General features: G+C 45.7%; 1 protein-coding gene across 1 annotated transcript in view; it reads left to right on the forward strand.

The window, feature by feature from the left end:
- Nucleotides 1–2,124: 2,124 nt before the first annotated feature.
- The window catches only part of THNSL2 (threonine synthase like 2), a gene marked incomplete at its 5' end in the record, with an annotated part of 28,787 nt that continues 8,264 nt past the window's right edge, over nt 2,125–22,647 (forward strand). The window contains 5 exons of the mRNA XM_082269587.1: nt 2,125–2,347; nt 10,451–10,645; nt 13,150–13,302; nt 17,741–17,971; nt 19,751–19,896. Coding sequence (XP_082125713.1) covers nt 2,125–2,347; nt 10,451–10,645; nt 13,150–13,302; nt 17,741–17,971; nt 19,751–19,896 — 948 coding nt within the window. The remainder of the gene's footprint in view (nt 2,348–10,450; nt 10,646–13,149; nt 13,303–17,740; nt 17,972–19,750; nt 19,897–22,647) is intronic.

The following is a 22,647-nucleotide window of genomic DNA, read 5'->3' on the forward strand; positions in this document are numbered from 1 at the left end:
GGGGAGTTGGTGAATACAAATGCACGCCACACTTTTCACATATTTATTTGTAAATAATCTTGAAAATGATTTATAATTTCCTTCTACTTCACAATTATGTGCCACTTTGTGTTGGTCTAGCACATAAAATCCCAATAAAATACAATTACGATTTTGGTTGTAACATGACAAAATGTGGAAATGTCAAGGGGTATGAAATTTTTTTTAAAGGTGCTGTAAGTTTTTTAAAAACTCCCACAAATTATGAAAAACTTCCACAAGTAAAAAAACTCTTCTGTTTTGTGTTCAGGTGTGACTCCACCATTACTACCTCTTATGAGTACACTCTTACCTTATCTTCTTAAACTCTAAAAGAAAAGGTCTTATACTCATCCATTTTTAGCCTGGGCAGGGCTGTCACTCCACTGATGTTTCCAGATGTCATCAAGCAGCAAGGATCAATCTATATAAATAACTTGCTCAAAGAGATACAAAATTAAACACCATAGTGCTCTCCGCAAATCCAAATATTTATGAATGAATAAAAAAGCACTTGCATAAAGACAGATCACTTCTACTTTAAATCACACGTTCTGAGGAGACAATGAAGCAGCCATTGCTTTACAGCCTTCCCCTCTGCTGGTCTCTCATGATGAGCAGAGCGGAAGGCTGTGTAGCAGTAGCTCCTTATATCAAGTAATTTGACCACCACTGGTCTAAACTTTTCCACTCTTAAACTATTAACTTCTGGCATGCTTTGTTTTCACTGTTACTTCCTGTAAAGATGGCATTCGTTACTAAAACAGGAAGTGATGAGAAATCTCTTCAATTGAGACACAAACTGTAATAAACGAGGTTCCCTGCTTAGGACTTTGTTTGATGGACTGCATAGTTATAGCCACAACTACAGCTGACATAATGCTAGTACAATAGTCGATCCTGGTTTTCATAGTAAAAAGCACTTTATATGGTAAGGGGTTAAGTCTTTTTAACCAGTTGCCGACCAGCTCCTGTATATTTACTGCGACAGGCTGGCTCGTACAGGCAAAACGACGGCGCGCTTCCTCCCCCAATCATCCGTGGGGAAGCCGATGCATGTGTCAGGCGGCTCCGATTGCCGCCTGACACTGGCGATCGCTCCCCGCAGAGAGAGGATGGTTGGCTGTTGTAAACACAGCTGACCGTCCTTCTCCCTGAAATGATCACAGAGCTCATGTGATCCTTCTATATAGGATCACAAGTCTCTATGATCATCTCAGAAACCATGCCCCCCCACAGTTAGAATCACTCCCCTAGGGTCACATTTAAACCCTTGATCACCTATACCAGTGATGGCAAACCTTGGCACCCCAGATGTTTTGGAACTACATTTTCCATGGTGCTCATGCAGTTTAGTTGAGCACCATGGAAAATGTAGTTCCAAAACATCTGCGGTGCCAAGGTTCACCATCACTTACCTATACTGTTAACCCCATCCCTGTCAGTGTCATTATTACAGTAATAGTGCACATTTTAAGCACTGATTACTGTAGTAATGTCACTGGTCCCCCCCAAAAGTGTCAAAAATGTCAGTTAGGGATCCAATCTGTCTGCCGCAATGTCGCAGTCCCACAAAAAATCGCAGATTGCCGCCATTACTAGTAAAATATAAAAAAAAACCATTAAAAATAACATAAATCTTTCCCGTGGTTAGTAGACGCGATAACTTTTGCGCAAACCAATCAAAATACGCTTATTGCAATTTTATTTTTTTTACCAAAAATATGTAGCAGAAAACAATGTTAAAAAATGTTGATTTTTACATTTTTTTATTTTGAGAATGTCATATAGCAGAATGTGAAAAATATTGGTTTTTTTTTTTTCAAAATTGTCGCTCTTTTTTTGTTTATAGCGCAAAAAATAAAAATCGCACAGGTGATCGAATACCACCAAAAGAAAGCTCTATTTGTGGGAAAAAAAGGACATCAATTTTATCTGGGTTCAGCATCGCAGGACCGCGCAATTGTCGGTAAAAATAATGCAGTGCCGAATCACAAAATAGGGCCTGGTCATTAAGGGGGCAAATCCTTCCGGTCTTAAGGTGGTTAAGGTGCCCCTGATGCGTGTTGTGTGTACATATCACTGTTTTTTCCCTTTACAGCAAGAATGAAGTACACCAGCACAAGAGGAGCCGTGTCTGGTGTGGGGTTTGAGGAGGTCCTGTTTTCTGGGTTTGCTGTAGATGATGGTCTGTATATGCCAGAGCAGATCCCGAAGCTGGATGAGCAGACTTTGAGATCATGGAGTTCTCTCTCCTACAAGGAATTAGTGAATGAAGTGTGCTCTCTCTTTATTCCTTCAGCGCTCATTCCTAGGAATGATCTACAAGGTAAGTTATACATTAAAAAAATGAAGAGAAATGTACAAACTGCTACTGCTAAAGTGTTCACTGTGCACTGGTCCAGATTTCCTGGAGATGGGATTATGGTGTGGGGTTGTTTTTCAGGGGTTGGGTTTGGCCCCATGCTTGGGAGTGACATCACGGTCCGGCCATTCAAACAGACCTGGAAGGAAGACCAGGGAGTGCCAAAAGCATGTCACTGGAGGAATCCGCTTTAACCACTTGCCGATTGCTCACAGTATATTTACTGCGGCAGTCAGCCCCTCACAGGCAGAGCGACGTAGGTCTACGTCGCTAGCCTGTGAGGCTCTGGGGAGCGAGAGCCCCCCGCACGTGTGACCGGCGAACCCGATGTCGGCAATCGTCGGGGGAGAGGGAGAAAGGCAGGCGGCTAATGTAAACAAGCCGCCTGTCATTCTCCCCTGTGTAGAAACAATGATCATACGGTTTTACTATGTAGGACCGTTGATCATTGTTCCTACACCTCAAGCCACAGCCAATCAGAGTTAGAATCACGCCCCTAGGGACACACACCACCCCTCCCTCTCAAATAAAGTTAACCCCTTCACTACCAGTGTCATTTTACAGTAACAGTGCATATGTATAGCACTGATTACTGTAGAAATGTCACTGGTAACCCCAAAAGTGTCAAAAATGTCAGTCAAGGGTCCGATCTGTCCGCCCCAATGTCGCAGTACCGCAAAAAAAATCGCATTACGCGTTAAAAAAAAAACAACAAAAATGACAAAAATCTTTCCCTTTGTTAGTAAACGCGATAACTTTTGTGCAAACCAATCAAAATACGCTTTTTGCGATTTTTTTTTTTACCAAACATATGTAGCATAAAACAAATTGGCCGAAAATGTTAAAAAATTTTGATTTTTACATTTTTTTGGGGGGGAATTTCATATAAAAAAAAGTGAAAAATATTGTTATTTTTGCAAAATTTACGCTCTTTTTTTGTTTATAGCGCATGATCAAAAAATCGCACAGGTGATCAAATACCACCAAAATAAAGCTCTGTTTGTGGGAAAAAAAGGACGTGAAATTCGTTTAGGTACAGCGTCGCATGACCGCACAATTGTCCGTTAAAGTCACGCAGTAAAAAATCGCAAAAAAAACCCTGGTCAGGAAGGGGGTAAAATCTTCGGGGCTTAAGTGGATAAACTGCTACAGCTTAAGTGTTCACTGTGCAATGGTCCAAATTTCATGGAGATGGGATTATGGTGTGGGGTTGTTTTTCAGGGGTTGGGTTTGGCCCTATGCTCGGGAGTGACATCACGGTCCAGCCATTCAAACAGACCTGGAAGGAAGACCAGGCGAAGATGGGAGTGCCAAAAAGCATGTCACTGGAGGAATCGGCTTTAAAGGTAAGTTTCTCTAGATCCACTTGTTTCTTTGTATAGCAAGTAATTATGTATATATACAGTATATTGGGAAAAGTATTGGGACAAATATTGGGACGCCTGCCTTTACATGCACATGAACTTTAATGGCATCCCAGCCTCAGTCCGTAGGGTTTTCATATTGAGTTGGCCCCCCCTTTGCAGCTATAACAGCTTCAACTCTTCTGGGAAGGCTGTACACAAGGTTTAGGAGTGTGTCTATGGGAATCAGGGCCGGACTGACCATAGGGCAGACCGGGCAGATGCCCGGTGGGCCGGGGCCTCCGCTCTCAGTCCGTCAGACAGTGTCACTGTTTGTGTCCCGATGCCGGCGGTTGCCGGCCGCTGCTGGCCTCTCCGCGGCCGATTCCGCGGAGACTGAGGGCCGCCCGCCGCTGTCCCTGACTCCCCGCCAGTGGCCGCCACTCACTCCGAGTCCTAGCACTGCCTGGGCTCAGCTGGCAGCCGGCTGATGCTGAGCTGAGCCCAGCGCCGCTCACTGCGGCCGCCGGCCACTGTCACGTCGGATTGCAGCGGCATCCAATGTAGGCGCTCTGGACTGGAGGGGTGGACCGGCGTCAGGTGACTGAAGGTGAAGGGGTGGAGCTAGAGGCCGGGGACCGTCACCCCCTGGCCCCTGCTTGATTCAGGAAGAAGCGGGAATGAAGTCGCCGGCGCCGCACCGCAGACAGCTGAGCAGAGTGAGAGAAAGGACGACGAGCCAAGGGCTGACTGCTGCAACAAGGTAAGGAAAGGGCAGCCGCAGGCAGCACAAAAACAGACACAACAGCTGGGATTTGTGGTTCTGAGCTGGCCTCCATTGGCAGAGCAGTGTTCTGGTCAGACTGGTCTGGAACTGTCACTGCTAGAAAACATGTGCCATCATGCCAGTTTGCTTGTTACATGTGATGTGACAGCAGGTGCACATTTTCAACTTGAAAATGTGCACCTGGCTGTCACATCACATGTAACAAGCAAACTGGCACGATGGCACATGTTTTCTAGCAGTGACAGTGTGTAGCTGACTGTTATCTGTTTTTTACGCCTGCCTGCTGCTAAGCCAGAAGTGAGCAATGCTCTGCCGGAGGCCAGAACCACAAATCCCAGCAGTGTTGTGTTTGTTTTTGTGCCCTTTCCTTACATGACACATGTTTTCTAGCAGTGAGTGTGTAGCTGTTTTGAAAACAGCTACACACACACTGTCAGAGCCCGTTCACACTGGGGCGACCTGTCAGGCGACCTGGTCGCCGTAGGTCGCCTGCCATAGAGAAGCTGCGGACCTGTTCTAATAGGAGCGACACAAGTCGCTCCGACTTAGAAAAAGGGTCCGGAGCTTCTTTGGGGCGACCTGGAGCGACCTGCATTGACTTCAATGATATGAAGTCTGTGTCGGCCGCTCCGAGGTCGCGGTGTGAGCTGCGCACCGCGACCTGTGAGGTCGCCCCGGCAAGTAGCGTCGCCCCAGTGTGAACGGGGTCTCACTGCTGCTAGAAAACATGTGCCATGTAAGGAAAGGGCACAAAAACAAACACAACACTGCTGGGATTTGTGGTTCTGGCCTCCGGCAGAGCATTGCTCACTTCTGGCTTAGCAGCAGGCAGGCCGCAGGCGTAAAAAACAGAAAACAGCTACACACTGTCACTGCTGCTAGAAAACATGTGCCATGCCAGTTTGCTTGATACATGTGATGTGACAGCCAGGTGCACATTTTCAACTTGAAAATGTGCACCTGGCTGTCACATCACATGTAACAAGCAAACTGGCATGCCGCATGGCACATGTTTTCTAGCAGCAGTGATAGTGAGTGTGTAGCTGTTTTCAAAACAGCTACACACTTAGGACTCTTTCACACGGTCCGCCTCCGTAGGATCCGCGATCCCCGCTGAGCCGGCGGATGACAGCTCCGTCTCCGCTTGCAGAGCGGAGAGGGAGGTGTCTCAGCCCCCGCTGCCCTCTATGGGGGATCGGATGAGAGCGGACCGCCTGTCCGCTCTCATCAGATCCGATCCGATTACTGAACGGATGGAAAAATAGGGTTTCCATCCGTCCAGATTTCACGGACAGGATCGGATACGGATGGCAGCGGGTGTCAGCAGAGGTGTCTCCCCTGACATCCACTGCCCCATAGAGCTGCATGGAGGATCCGATCAGATCCGCCTAAAAAACTGACAGGAACTGGATCTGATCGGATCGCCCGTGTGAAAGAGCCCTTACTGCTAGAACATGTGTCATGTAAGGAAAGGGCACAAAAACAAACACAACACTGCTGGGATTTGTGGTTCTGGCCTCCGGCAGAGCATTGCTCACTTCTGGCTTAGCAGCAGGCAGGCGTAAAAAACAGAAAACAGCTACACACTCTGTCACTAGTGCTAGAAAACATGTGCCATGCCAGTTTGCTTGTTACATGTGATGTGACAGCCAGGTGCACATTTTCAACTTTGAAATGTGCACCTGGCTGTCACATCACATGTAACAAGCAAACTGGCATGCCGCATGGCACATGTTTTCTAGCAGTGACTGATCTGAAGTGTAACAGTGCAGGAATTGGGGTGATCTGAGGTGAGAAAGTGCAGGAATTGGGGTGATCTGAGGTGTGAAGTTGCAGGAATTAGGGCTGATCTGAGGTGTAAAGATGCAGGAATTGGGGTGATCTGAGGTGTAAAGGTGCAGGAATTGGGGTGATCTGAGGTGTAAAGGTGCATGAATTGGGGTGATCTGAGGTGTGAAGTTGCAGGAATTGGGGTGATCTGAGGTGTGAAGGTGCAGGAATTGGGGTGATCTGAGGTGTGACCGTGCAGGAATTGGGATGGTCTGAGGTGTGATAGTGCAGGAATTGGGGTGATCTGAGGTGTGAAGGTGCAGGAATTGGGGTGATCTGAGGTGTGAAGGTGCAGGAATTGGGGTGATCTGAGGTGTGATAGTGCAGGAATTGGGGTGATCTGATGTATGAAGCTGCAGGAATTGGGGTGATCTGAGGTGTGAAGATGCAGGAATTGGGGTGATCTGAGGTGTGAAGGTGCAGGAATTGGGGTGATCTGAGGTGTGAAGGTGCAGGAATTGGGGCTGATCTGAGGTGTGAAGTTGCAGGAATTAGGGCTGATCTGAGGTGTAAAGATGCAGGAATTGGGGTGATCTGAGGTGTAAAGGTGCAGGAATTGGGGTGATCTGAGGTGTAAAGGTGCATGAATTGGGGTGATCTGAGGTGTGAAGTTGCAGGAATTGGGTTGATCTGAGGTGTGAAGGTGCAGGAATTGGGGTGATCTGAGGTGTGATAGTGCAGGAATTGGGGCTGATCTGAGGTGTGACGGTGCAGGAATTGGGGTGATCTGAAGTATGAAGTTGCAGGAATTGGGGTGATCTGAGGTGTGAAGTTGCAGGAATTGGGGTGATCTGAGGTGTGAAGTTGCAGGAATTGGGGTGATCTGAGGTGTGAAGGTGCAGGAATTGGGGTGATCTGAGGTGTGATAGTGCAGGAATTGGGGTGATCTGAGGTGTGAAGTTGCAGGAATTGGGGTGATCTGAGGTGTGAAGGTGCAGGAATTGGGGTGATCTGAGGTGTGAAGTTGCAGGAATTGGGGTGATCTGAGGTGTGAAGGTGCAGGAATTGGGGTGATCTGAGGTGTGATAGTGCAGGAATTGGGGTGATCTGAGGTGGGAAGGTGCAGGAATTGGGGTGATCTGAGGTGGGAAGGTGCAGGAATTGGGGCTGATCTGAGGTGTGATAGTGCAGGAATTGGGGTGGTCTGAGGTGTGACGGTGCAGGAATTGGGGTGGTCTGAGGTGTGAAGGTGCAGGAATTGGGGTGGTCTGAGGTGGGAAGGTGCAGGAATTGGGGTGATCTGAGGTGGGAAGGTGCAGGAATTGGGGTGATCTGAGGTGTGATGGTGCAGGAATTGGGGTGTTGTGAGGTGTGAAGGTGCAGGAATTGGGGTGGTGTGAGGTGTGAAGGTGCAGGAATTGGGGTGATCTGAGGTGTGATAGTGCAGGAATTGGGGGTGATCTGAGGTGTGATAGTGCAGGAATTGGGGTGATCTGAGGTGTGAAGGTGCAGGAATTGGGGTGATCTGAAGTGTGATAGTGCAGGAATTGGGGTGATCTGAGGTGTGAAGGTGCAGGAATTGGGGTGATCTGAGGTGTGATAGTGCAGGAATTGGGGTGATCTGAGGTGTGATAGTGCAGGAATTGGGGTGATCTGAGGTGTGATAGTGCAGGAATTGGGGGTGATCTGAGGTGTGATAGTGCAGGAATTGGGGTGATCTGAGGTGTGAAGGTGCAGGAATTGGGGTGATCTGAAGTGTGATAGTGCAGGAATTGGGGTGATCTGAGGTGTGAAGGTGCAGGAATTGGGGTGATCTGAGGTGTGATAGTGCAGGAATTGGGGTGATCTGAGGTGTGATAGTGCAGGAATTGGGGTGATCTGAGGTGTGATAGTACAGGAATTGGGGTGATCTGAGGTGTGAAGGTGCAGGAATTGGGGTGATCTGAGGTGTGAAGGTGCAGGAATTGGGGTGATCTGAGGTGTGATAGTGCAGGAATTGGGGGTGATCTGAGGTGTGATAGTGCAGGAATTGGGGGTGATCTGAGGTGTGATAGTGCAGGAATTGGGGTGATCTGAGGTGTGAAGGTGCAGGAATTGGGGTGATCTGAGGTGTGATAGTGCAGGAATTGGGGGTGATCTGAGGTGTGAAGGTGCAGGAATTGGGGTGATCTGAGGTGTGATAGTGCAGGAATTGGGGTGATCTGAGGTGTGATAGTGCAGGAATTTGAGTGATCTGAGGTGTGATAGTGCAGGAATTGGGGCTGATCTGAGGTGTGAAGGTGCAGGAATTGGAGTGATCTGAGGTGGGAAGGTGCAGGAATTGGGGCTGATCTGAGGTGGGAAGGTGCAGGAATTGGGGTGATCTGAGGTGTGAAGGTGCAGGAATTGGGGTGATCTGAGGTGTGATAGTGCAGGAATTGGGGTGATCTGAGGTGTGATAGTGCAGGAATTGGGGTGATCTGATGTGTGAAGGTGCAGGAATTGGGGTGATCTGATTTGTGAAGATGCAAAGCTAACTTGATTTCTTACTATTATTCAAGCGGTTTAGAGCAGTTACTTTATATGAAGCTGTTTTTTATGTATCTGGCACTCCCAATTTCTTTGAAAACATTTTTCGGCACACTGTGGCCAAAAAGGTTGTCTACCCCTTGATTATGGTAACCCTCATCTTGTGCTGCTTCATAATATTTTTAGGACTCAGTGATCAAAACAGGATTTAAAGTAAGACAAAAATAAACAGCATTATATGGCAGCTCTGCTCTAAATTGGACCCAATTTATCAGATTAATCTAAAAAAAGGTACCGTAATCGAATCCAAACATCCTGGAACATTAAATCCTGTCATCAACCATCCCGATGAACGCCCCGCCCCAGCCACGCCCCCCTCCTGGGCTGCTCAGTCCAAAATGCCCGGGCCTATTTTTTGTCCCAGTCCGGGCCTGATGGGAATGTTTGACCATTCTTCCAGAAGCACATTTGTGATGTCAGGCACTGATGTGGGCCTGGCTTGCAGTCTCCACTCTAATAGGTGTTCTATAGGGTTGATATCAGAACTCTGTGCAGGCCAGTCAAGTTCCTCCACCCAAAACACGCTCATCCATGTCTTTATGGACCTTGCTTTTTACACTGATGCACAGTGATGTTGGAACAGGAAGGGGCAGTCTCCAAACTGTTTTTACAAAGTTGGGAGCATGAAATTGTCCAAAATGTCTTGGTATGCTGACGCCTTAAGAGTTCCCTTCACTGGAACTAAGGGACCAAGCCCAACCCCTGAAAAACAACCCCACACCATAATCCCTCCTCCACCACATGATTTGGACCAGTGCACAAAGCAAGGTCCATAAAGACAAGGATGAGCGAATTTGGGGTGGAGGAATTTAACTGGCTTGCACAGAGTCCTGACCTCAACCTGATAGAACACCTTTGGGATGAATTAGAGTGGAGACTGGGAGCCAGGCCTTTTAAATGCGCTTCTTGAAGAATGGTCAAAAATTCCCATAGACACACTCCTAAACCTTGTTACATCCTTCACAGAAGGGTTGAAACTGTTATAGCTGCAAAGGGTCGGCCAACTCAATATTGAACCCTACGGAATAAGACTGGGATGCCATTAAAGTTCAAGTGTGTGTAAAGGCAGGTGTCCCAATACTTTTGACAATATAGTGTATATATACATAATTACTAGCCATACTAGCTATACAAAGAAACAAGTGGATCCGGAGAAACCTACCTTCAACGCAGATTCCTCCAGTGACATGCTTTTGGCACTCCCATCTTCGCCTGGTCTTCCTTCCAGGTCTGTTTGAATGGCCGGACCGTGATGTCACTCCCGAGCATGGGGCCAAACCCAACCCCTGAAAAACAACCCCACACCATAATCCCATCTCCATGAAATTTGGACCAGTGCACAAAGCAAGGTCCATAAAGACATGGAGAACTAAAACGCCTAGATGTGCATGTGCACATCAGCCACATGAGGCCTAAGACAGGAGGTGGATTGCTAGCAGATCACCAGATGAAAATAAAGGAAAAAAAAACCTAAAAAGATAAATAAAAAATAACACAGTGACTGTATCTATTGACTGGTAAGCTTCAATATATTCAGTTTTTGTTTTTTGGTTTAGACATGTGGAATGCAGTCATACAGTATATCTTTTCCCTGCATAGGTCTGCTCGACAAAGCTTTACTCCGCTTCAGACACCAAGACATAGTTCCAATTACTAGGCTGGAAAATGGGTTGAATGTGATGGAAATGTGGCATGGTCCAACATACGCTTTTAAAGACCTCGCCATGTCCTGTGTGGGACAGTTTCTGAATTACTTTTTGAAGAAAAAAAATCGACATGTGAACATCCTGGTTGGTACGTTGTCAGCAATATATCATTGTTATCCTACAGATAGCCCTTTTTTCCATATCTTTCATATAATGCGTGAAAGAACCTTAAAGTGATTGTAAACCCTTACGTATACCCAGTGAAGCGACTGGCTTCAGTTGATACAGAGCTAAAACAAATCCTCCAACATAAGTTGTACCCGTTTATCTGCAGACACCTTTCCTCTACTTCCATTCAAAGTGCAGAATGTACACAGGATCTCTCAGCTCTGAAAAGCGGAGGGCGGAGAGCTGAAGTTACATCAGTAAGGAGCTGATTGGAGGGAGAAGGATCCTCCCCCCCCCTTCACACAGCACACAGCTACAAAGCTGAAGCTGTCAATCTCCTGGAGGTCCCTCCCCTGTCACCATTTTTCTGTTGGTGTCAGGAAAACTTGTCAGAACAAAGTAGCTGTCAAGATGATTCAAAGGCTTCAATACTTTTGGAGTCACTGGTCAGAAACAACTATGCAGGTCGGATGCTTTGACTTGATAAATAATAAGGTACAGCGCTTAATTAAATGATATCCTATCAAATGCCAGTGTATACTCACTGGGCACAGTGCAAAAAATTATAAAGTGACTCTTTGTGCAAAAGTGCAAATGAATGACATAGAGTGCTTAATAGCAATAATAAAGTGACAATGTGCTATAATCAATCACATAAACCACTCAAATAAAAGATGTGTATAAAAAATGAATTATCCAAAGTCCATAAAGCTTCTTCTCCCTAGTGCATAAACACAGTAGAGAGGGGCTTATCCAGTGCTTCAAAAAGTGCCAGTGCTTCCTCCACCACCACCCAGAGGCTAGCCTCTCACCTGGAATTTCCACCTGTGTATTACCACTAGGTCAAAAAAGGCAGTTTGTCTCAAGGGTTAAAGATATTCCTCCTCACACCCATGTTACCAGGGATCAATCCAATGGCTTATGCCCCATACACACGTGCAGATTATCTGCAGACTTTTGTCTGCAGACTTACCTTTTCTATGTAGTGCAAGGGCCTGCCGGATTGCATACAAATTGAAAGTGTTTTGGTTTGACCTCATATTATATGGTTTTGGTAAGTCTGCAGACAAAAGTCTGCAGATAATCTGCACGTGTGTATGGGGCATTAGGCAATGACCTAGTGGTAATACACAGGTCAAAATTCCAGGTGAGAGGCTAACCTCTGGGTGGTGGTGGCGGAAGCCGTTTTAATGAGATAATCAATGTTATTCACTTCACCTGTCTGTAGTAGTAAAAGTTATGGCTGATCGGTGTATATTTCTTATTTCTGCATCCATTTCTGTGCTAATATATTGGGGGTTTGGGTCTTGCACAGTCTCACATCTATTACTGACTGATTGTTTTTAATTACTGCCTAGACTTAGGCCCCTTCCACACTAGCGGACCGTTCAAATCCGCCTGTCAGTTTTTCAGGTGGATTGAACGGATGCCCCATGCATCTCTATGGGGCATCGGATGTCAGTGGAGTCATGTCCGCGGGCATTGGATGTCAGTAGAGACATGTCCGCGGGCATCGGATGTCAGTAGAGACATGTCCTCGGGCATCGGATGTCAGTAGAGACATGTCCTCGGGCATCGGATGTCAGTAGAGACATGTCCGTGGGCATCGGATGTCAGTAGAGACATGTCCGCGGGCATCGGATGTCAGTAGAGACATGTCCGCGGGCATCGGATGTCAGTAGAGACATGTCCGCGGGCATCGGATGTCAGTGGAGACATGTCTGCGGGCATCGGATGTCAGTAGAGACATGTCCGCGGTCATCGGATGTCAGTAGAGACATGTCCGCGGGCATCGGATGTCAGTAGAGACATGTCCGCGGGCATCGGATGTCAGTAGAGACATGTCCTCGGGCATCGGATGTCAGTAGAGACATGTCCGCGGGCATCGGATGTCAGTAGAGACATGTCCGCGGGCATCGGATGTCAGTGGAGACATGTCCTCGGGCATCGGATGTCAGTAGAGACATGTCCGCGGGCATCGGATGTCAGTAGAGACATGTCCGCGGGCATCGGATGTCAGTAGAGACATGTCCGCGGGCATCGGATGTCAGTGGAGACATGTCTGCGGGCATCGGATGTCAGTAGAGACATGTCCGCGGTCATCGGATGTCAGTGGAGACATGTCCGCGGGCATCGGATGTCAGTGGAGACATGTCCGCGGGCATCGGATGTCAGTGGAGACATGTCCACTGACATCCGCTCTGATCCGGTCCATCAAATCCGGACCGATGGAAATCCTATTTTCCATCCGTCCAGCGATCCGTTCCCATCCGATTCCCCATAGAGAACAGCGGAGACATGACAGCTCTGTCTCCGCACATAGAGCGGAGATAGAGCTGCCATCCGCCTGCTCAGCGGGGGATCGGCGGACCGATTCCCCCGCTGAGAAAAACGGAGTCCGCCGACGGACTCCACTGTGTGAAAGGGGCCTAAGAGCTTTCTGTATTATTCAGTGCTGAGCTGTGCATTCAACTTCTGTTTCAGCAACATCTGGAGACACAGGAAGTTCTGCAATTGAGGGTGTTCGAGAAAATCCGAATATTGATATTATTGTTCTTTATCCAATCGGACGCTGTACTAAGATCCAGGAGCTGCAGATGATAACCGTGTTTGAAGATAATGTTCATGTGTTAGGGGGTAGGTTGCCTGTACATTACTATTATTCAGTGTTTAATCACTTTGTACGATGCATGTCCAGAGAGTGAAGCAACCCAAACGAGTAATAGCTGTAAGCTTGTATTTGTTTTCTTTAGCCGGCTTCCAGCTGTCCTACCGGGGCTGCTACAGCCAGGGAAGCAGCTAATCAAGCATGATCTGTACTTGATTAGCTGCAGTGGGGGGGGGAGGGGCAGTGAAGACATCAGGGGTCTAACTGCACAGACACAGGGACACATCTAACAGACCCCCGATGTCTATATAAAAGAGTACCTATGTTCTGACCAAGCAATCACATGGTGGCTTGTTAGCCCCTTTGTGATAGTAATAACAGTAAATGAGAAAACAAAAGTTAAAAAAACAAATAAAATTATAATAAAATGTAATAAAAAACAAACCAACAAAAAGAAAATGAAATATAGCCCTGTGGCCCTGCACACACCCGCAAATGCACACATGTATGTAAACCATGATTGCACCACGCATGTAGGAGCAATTGCCACCAATGTGAGAGTGAAAGTAATCATTCTAGGGCCATAATTCATGGGTAACTCTAAGCCAATGAGTTCTAGTGCCTTTTGAAGGGTCACCTATGAAGCATTTGGGGTAGTTTTTTGTGGAATAGCGGGCACACGCAATTTTACCACTTGCTTACCGAGCACTTATACCCCCTTCCTGCCCAGGCCAATTTTCAGCTTTCAGCTCTGTCACATTTTGAATGACAATTGCGTGGTCATGCAACACTGTACCCAAATACATTTTTATCTTTTTTTTTTTTTCACAAATAGAGCTTTCTTTTGGTTGTATTTATTCACCACTGGGGTGTCTTATTTTCTTGCTAAACAAACAAAAAAAAAAAGAAACAAACAAAATGTTTTTTTATATTTTGTTATAACATTTTGCAAACAGGTAACTTTTCTCCTATGCTGATGGGCACTGATAGGCTGCACTAATAGGTGGCACTGATGGCCACTGATAGGTGGCACAGAGAGATGGCACTAATAAGCGGCACTGATCAGAAGGCGCTGATGATGAGGTACTGATTGGCAGCACTGGTGGGCACTGATTAGCAGTACTGATCAGCAGTGATAGATGGCACTGGTCAACACTGATTAGCAGCACTGGTCAACACTGATTAGCAGCACTGGAGGGTACTGATTAGCAGCACTGGTGGGCACCGGCTTCTGTTTACTTCTGTGATCAGCTGTCATTGGCTGACAGCTAATCACTTGGTAAAGGGCTGGCTGTGATTGGCCCTTTACCCTGCTCTGTGATCACAGAGCGTGACGCCGAACGGGAGGAAGTCCATGTATGTCCTCCTGGCATTTGAAGCCAGCACTGTAGGCGACTTTTAGCTATAGCGCGGGTGTCAAGTTGATAAGACTTGACATGTTTGGTATCTATTTACTCGATGCAACCTCATCTTTTATATTTTACCAATATAATATAATATATTATGGCTATTATATTGTGTGTGTTTGCACTAAAATTCATTTTAGTTTATGTTTTTATGAAATTATGGGTTTGATAAACAGTTTCACAAATTTTGTGCAGCATAAAAAATTGCAGGAGCCATTTTTTTTATTCTACAAGATCTCTGCTTTCAGAAATGATATAATGCTCAGGAGTTTTATTAAAGCGAAATCAAAGTTCAGTTGTTATTCACTGTGAGTTTTATCCATATCTGCACATTGGGGTGCCATTGAAAATGAATAGCAGTTCATGATAACATGCTTTAGAACATGCACACAGAGATTTGATTCAACCCTTTTAATCAAAGTGGTTCTAAAGGCACAAATTTTTCTACCTTCATGCATTGTATGTGTGAAGGTAAAAAAAAAACCTTCTCTGTGCAGCAGCCCTGCCCCCGCAATATTTATCTGAGTCTGATTTTCCTCCAGCGATGTGCACGAGAGCCTCGACTCTCCTCATTGGCTGAGACAGCAGTGAAAGCCATTTGCTCCCCACTGCTGTCAATCACAATCGGTGAGCCAATAAGGAGAGGGGGGGGGGAGTTATGCCTCTGTGTGTGAATGGACACACAGAGCTGCGGGGAACCGATAAAAGGGAGCATCAGGGCTGCTCTGTGCAAAACCACAGCACAGAGCAGACGAGTATTACTATGACATGTTTGTTATTTATTTTTTTATTTTTTTAAAAAAGGCCTTTTAATAATTTTTTTTCCTCTCAGGCTTCTTGTCTCTGTAACTGTACTAGGAGTCAACCCCCTAACTAATTTAGCTGGGTGCATAATCTGAGCTTCATGTTTTAAATAACGAGCTTTGTTAGTAAAGACGTTAGAGATATTATTATTATTATTGCATCTATTTAAGTTTCACATTGAAAACATGTTAGAGCGTATTTCTACAAAAATTTTTAGAAGATATTTATTTTCTTAGACACGAACAATTAAAAGATAAGTGAAAAAATATGCGCAGGTAATCAGTGGTGGTGTTCCAGGTGTGTTAGGGGGTATTAGATTGTCTACACCAATCAATTATGTCCATAAAGATAAACCTCGTTTACCAATAAATAAATAAATAAATGGTGGACTTTAAGGCCCCGTTCACACTGGGGCGATCCGACTTCCCGGGGCGACCTCCGAGGTCGCGGTGCGAGCAGCGCGCCGCGACCTGGGAGCGGCCGGCACGGACTTCATAACATTGAAGTCTATGACGGTCGCTCCGGGTCGCCCCAAAGAAGCTCCGGACCCTTTTTCTAAGTCGGAGCGACTTGTGTCGCTCCTATTAGAACGGGTCCGCAGCTTCCCTATGGAAGGCGACCTACGGCGACTTGTGAGGCAACCAGGTCGCCTCACAGGTCGCCCCAGTGTGAACGGGGACTAAAATCATCTATAATACCATAATGTGAACCATTTGTAATAACAACCTAGTAAAAAGGGGAAATATATATCTCTGTGTCTATATAAAATTGGTGACTTTTAGTGATAATAAAATTGCAATTAGTGACACTTGTTTTATAAAACCTTGTGTGACATAAAAACGCATATAATTAGCAATAAAATCCATAAAATATGTAATTCATTTATATTTTTGTGAAAGTCCGTGGTGATTAAATAAAATCTTCAAAGTGCTTTTGTGCTCCAATTTGTGCTCTTGATAAAATTCAGCAATATTTGTCTGAGACTTCCTGAGGACGCGATATCCGCGAAATGCATTGTGGTCTGTAAACCGGAAACTGAGTTAACCAGCGACGTTATTTCCTGCTTTGGTCTGGAACGCACGCCACCACTTCCACACTACAGGGGCTGGGAAGGAAACCGTATCCTATTACAGAGCACCAGAGTGGTCACTTCCATAAACCCAAAACATATTGCAGCGCTTCCACCTAGTGCCAGGAGAAGGCACTACACACTGTAAGCAGCCAATTTTATCTTTTATTTTGTCACTATAATAAAAACGGATTACACTATATTTTGGCTTCCCTATCATATTTTCCCATATACATCTGCTTGAGACCCTATCCTGCGGTCCAGATCCAGATTGAAACATCTACCACCTATCCCTGGATTGGATAAACTCGGTGGAGGATTGATCTATCCTTAAAGGGATCAAAAGCGATCTAGGTCCTTGTGGCCTAAAGCCATCTGGTAGGAAGCAAATATTGCTGAATTTTATCAAGAGCACAAATTGGAGCACAAAAGCACTTTGAAGATTTTATTTAATCACCACGGACTTTCTTTCACCTATTGCATAAAAAATATAAATGAATTACAGATTTTATGGATTTTATTGCTAATTACATGCGTTTTTATGTCACACAAGGTTTTATAAAACAAGTGTCACTAATTGCAATTTTATTATCACTAAAAGTCACCAATTTTATATAGACACAGAGATATATATTTCACCTTTTTACTAGGTTGTTATTACAAATAGTTCACATTATGGTATTATAGATGATTTTAAAGTCCACCATTTATTTATTTATTTATTGGTAAACGAGGTTTATCTTTATGGACATTGGTGTAGACAATCGAATACCCCCTAACACACCTGGAACACTACCACTGATTACCTGATTACCAGCGCCTATTTTTTCCCTTATCTACTACTTGTATTTTTTTGGCACACCACCATTAAAATAAAAAAGGGCAGCAGGTTTTTGCATTACATCAAGGGCCAAAACATTAAAACCAGGCACCTTCACCATCTATTATCTATGAACAATTAAAAACCATATACAGTATACACTGTAAATAACTTTAAAGTATTTAAAAAAAAAAATCCCCAAATATAGATATCATTAGAATGGAAACAATGTAATTACTAAGTGATTCATTTGAAATATGTGAGCTATTGTATATCCGCCATGCGCACAAACAATCTCACTAATTACCTGTATAATTCTTTTACATATAACATGCAACGCTTCTAAATTTTCTGCTATTCTTTGGCAGTTGAAGGAACATCAGATGAGCTGGATGTACCTGTAAGAAAACTCTTCGCAGACACAAGTTTTGCAAGCAAGCATAATTTAATGAGCGTTAATTCTGTAAACTGGGCTCGAGTGATGGTTCAGATAGCCCATTTCATCTACGGGTACTTCCAATGTGCTCCAGCATCACAGGGAGACACACTGCCCCCTGTGGAGATAGTTGTACCAACAGGCGGAGCAGGGAATATTACAGGTATGAGATGGCTAATATTAGGCTGCCGCAAGGAACAGTTGGGGATAAATCTGTTGGTTATTTTCAGCTTTTAAAAGTTGTCCTGTCTGTGAGCCCCCCTGGAATCCCCCCTGGAATCTCAACTTCCCCTTTAAAGTGGTTGTTAAACCACTTTATATTATCCTGTCTGGTCTGTTTAATAATCCTGTGTGCCCGTGCCCCTATGTCTGTGTATGTGCTATAAAAAAAAAAAAAAGCTGTTCTGTACCAGTTTTTAAAGCGCCGATCACCGATCGCGTGACCAGCTCTCTCCTCTGCCTGTCTGACAGCTTCCTTCAGTGGACGGGGCCGAGGATTCCCCGCTGACATCAGTCAGGAGGGGAGGAGGAGGGGAGGAGGCAAGGCCGAGAGGAGGAGAGAGGCGATGGGTCACGTGAGCGGTGATCAGCGCTCTGAAAACTGGTAAAGAGTGGCTTATTTTTCCCCTCCTATAAATATTTGCGAGTCGCGGCTTGCGCGTTGACTGACATCAGCAGCCGCGCGGACCAGTTTCCTTAGCCCCAGGCCCCGGTGCTATCATTTCAGGAGAGGGGGAGCCCGGGGCAAGTAAATTGAGGAAATTTGAGGCCTCGTGCACACCTGCATGGAAATATGACAAGCTTTATATAGGAACAGATTAATAACAGTACATACATTGAATGTACTAACCGGTATTATCAGCAAAAGGGCCCGATAGGACTCCTGACTTTGTGCATATATATACCCGGTTATATATATATATATATAGTTATTAATAGAGATACCTCCAGATAAATGTTGCAGCAATGTCCAGTTGCAGTGGTAGTATGATGCAGTGTCTGTCTTTGTGTCAGAGATATGAAGACAAGATCATCTGTCATGGGGGTATCCTCTAAATTATGTCCAACCAGCCTGGAATGGGACTTGTCACCAGCAGGAACTGTGGTTTGGCAGTGGAACTCAGAGTCAGCCTACCTACTCTGTGCTTTAGTCCAAAAAGTGCAAAGTGCATGTGGAATTAGAGAGCCTGGGTTCAGATTAGGCAAGACTGGGTTACTCACAGGGTGTCTCAGAGGGGCGATGTCTGGAGGTTTCCGCTTGGGTACAATGGGAACACTGGTGGGCCCCATGCTAAGGGGCCACAGAGTCGTAATAGATTGCCTGTGCCATTAAAGAAAGAGTCAGACTTCATGTGGTCCTGTCACATTGCAGTCTGACCAGGGCTGGTGCAAGGATTTTTGACACCCTAGGCCAGTCACGGAAAACCTTGGCACCCCAGATGTTTTGGAACTACATTTTCCCTGACTCCACCCACTTTCCCACTTTGCCATGCCCATGTATACGGTGGAGGTGGCAGGGGTGGAGATTTTTGCGGCGCCTCTCCACCTAGTTTTTCAATCGTGGTCCATAGGCCCACACCTGCACCTCTGACCCCACCTGAAGACAAAGAGTGGTGGCACTGGCTCGCTTTATTATGCCAGCCATGGTCTGAAGGCCCCCGAGCCTGCACCTGCGCCTTTGGACCTGGCTGGTAGACCCAGAAGACAAACAGCACCAGCTCCAGAGCTTGCTTCACACAATATCAGCATGCTGTCGCAGCGCCGCACCAGCTGATGTGCACTCTAGGCGGGCGCCTACTTTGCCTATAGGTAGCGCCGGCCCTGAGACTGATCCCCACCTATTTTTCTAGGCATTCTGAATATCTTTCAGTTTTATCTGATTGTAAGTTGAGATAGAACTATTACACAGACTTACCTTTTTCTGTTCTTTTTCCTCTCACAGCGGGCTGCATCGCTCAGAAGATGGGGCTACCCATCCAGTTGGTTGCTGCTGTAAATAAAAATGATATAATTCACAGAGCCGTTCAACACGGAGACTTCTCATTAGGAGATACAGAGATTACATTGGCTTCTGCAATGGATATCCAGGTACCAAATGTTGAACATCTGACACCCCTCTGTATGTTTTTAGAGCGCTTATCTTGTAGGGGTTGCAGTGACAGCAGCATGGACAGGTCAATCCAGACAACCTGCCAACGCGCCCACTTCCTGGGGAAATCCGAGGCATCGCTACATTTCATTTTTTTCACACGCTATTTTAATTCTTTCCTTCTTTATGGATCCCCAGCATTGTACAGTATCTGCAGGTTTAAAGGTGAACCGAATGGAAATACATGTAAGGGAGCTGTTTAAACTTTCAAAGATTGTATTTCTGTCCAACCAGTCTAAGATTTAAACAGCTCTGCCACAAAGCACAACCTTGCCTGGAGGACATAAGCCTTGAATTTCTCTGCTCCACTTCTAAAACACTTACCAGTCTCTACCCCACCTCACCCTGGGATTTGACAGTAAAAGGAAAAGCAGTAGACTGATGAGATCATCTCATGGTCACTCTGCTCTCTTCTCCAATCAGGATTCTCCTTGTACTGCAGCACATCTGATTGCCTGCTTTGCTGCTTCTCCCACCCCTGGTCTGAGCTCTGCTGTACAGGGACTGCAAGAGGCTGATAAAGTCAAATTTAGGAACCTACACCATTTTCATATAAAAATGCATTTATGGATGTATTACAGCCCAACTCCTGGAAAAAAAAACAAGTTTTCCCATGCAGTGGGTCTGTGCATGTGGGAAAGCTTATATTCATCTCATTCCTCTGCTCCACTGGCAAAAGGCACTCCCCCACGATCCAGCTGTGAACTATTCCTGACGTCCTCACGTCCAGAGCAGGTCTATGGGGGTGATGATGTCAGGAACAGTCCTCTGCATAAAACTGCTAGACCAGAGGGTGTTGGGCAGGAGCCACAGGGACAGGTCTTGTTTTGGGCAGGATCACGGGAATTAGGTAAGTATATCCCTGTTCTCAGATCCATACATGATCAGTGCTTCCTGGTAGGTGGTGCATGTGCGCACCCACCTCCCAATGCATACATAATCAGTGCTTCCTGGTAGGTGGTGCATGTGCGCACCCACCGCCCAATGCATACATAATCAGTGTTTCCTGGTAGGTGGTGCATGTGCGCACCCACCGCCCAATGCATACATAATCAGTGCTTCCTGGTAGGTGGTGCATGTGCGCACCCACCGCCCAATGCATACATAATCAGTGCTTCCTGTTAGGTGGTGCATGTGCGCACCCACCGCCCAATGCATACATGATCAGTGCTTCCTGATAGGTGGTGCATGTGCGCACCCACCGCCCCGGCTGTGCTGTGATTTCTTACAGCACAAGCCAATCAGCGGGTGCCGGCCAATGATTGATCGCTGGCACTCACTGATAAGGTCTATCATTCAGAGAAGGGAGCTCTGTGTTGGTAAACAAGGGAACAGGGAAAAAACAGCAAGGTGTCGTAGTAAAAGCACCACATAATACACACAGTAAACATTGTTAGGCACACATTTAACCCCTTGATCATCCCTTGATGTTCCCAGCCAGGGTCATGAGTACAGTAACAGTGTATGTTATAAGCACTGATCACTGTATTAGTGTTACTATTGATGTCAGTTAGTGTACCCCCCACACAGTGTTGGCTAGTGTCAGATTGCCCGCCATACTATCACAGCCCCACTATAAGTTGCTGATGACCTCCATTACTAGAGGCGTGTAGCAGAATACATTTTGGCATAAATTTATTAAGAAATTTGATTTTTTCTTTTTAATTTAATGAATATGTTTTATAGCAGAAAAAAAAAAAAATATATATATATACGTATATTGTGTGTTTTTTTTTTTTTTAATCTTCCGGTTTTTTTTTGGGGGGGGGGGGGTGATAAAATACCAGCAAAAAAAGCTTCATTTGTGGGGGGGGGGGGGGAAGAACATTTTAATGTGAGTACAATGTTGCATTACCACACAATTACTAGTTAAAGTAGCACAGTGCTAAGTAGCAAAACATTCTCTGGTCATGAAGGGGTAAAATCTTTTGGAGGTCAAGTGGTTAAAGTGTTCTGTGCTAGTTGTAAACACAGATATAATCATTATAAATCATCCACTCATATGTGTGAACTACCAAATATGACTTCCACCTGTGCAAACAAAGCTTATGCCAGAGGTAGAAGCCGCTGTTCACTAAGCAGCAGGGCAATCACTTGGCACAGGATCTGGGAGCTAGCAGCAATCACTGGAGTAGCAGTGCCCACCACAGTAATCTCCATCTTCCAGGGGAATTTTCCAGGCATGGCTCATACATACTTACATTGGTCCAGGCTGAATCAGTGTACTACTAAGCACATACTGTAAATCCAGCTCTAAAGATCTGGTCAGTGCTGACATCTAGTGGAAAAATAGCAGAATGCAATTATAATTTTACTGCCATTCATCTAGCACAAAACTGAAGGCACAACCATCATTCAAGACTTCTCTATTGCTGTAAAAACATAAGGCCCATTTCGCATGGGACAGATTCTGTTCCAATCAGCTGGGGATCAGCTCACAGATAGCCTGCTAATTGGAGACAGGTCAGGACAGGTGACACATTTGTGTCCGCTCAGTTTCTGCAGAGTGAGCAGAGCGGACATGGAGAGGGATTGCTCTGCTCTATGGGCAGCCAGGAGTCTGTTTACACCTGACTACCCTCCAATCTGCTCCACCTAGATGGAGGAGGATGGTATCCTCTTCTGTTTTTTTTTTAAGCGGACCTGATCGGATTGGAGGTAGGCAGGTGTAAACAGACACAAGTCCATAT

Source organism: Pelophylax lessonae, assembly GCF_965119305.1.
Source record: "Pelophylax lessonae genome assembly, chromosome: 1".
Classification (NCBI taxonomy): Eukaryota; Metazoa; Chordata; class Amphibia; order Anura; family Ranidae; genus Pelophylax; species Pelophylax lessonae.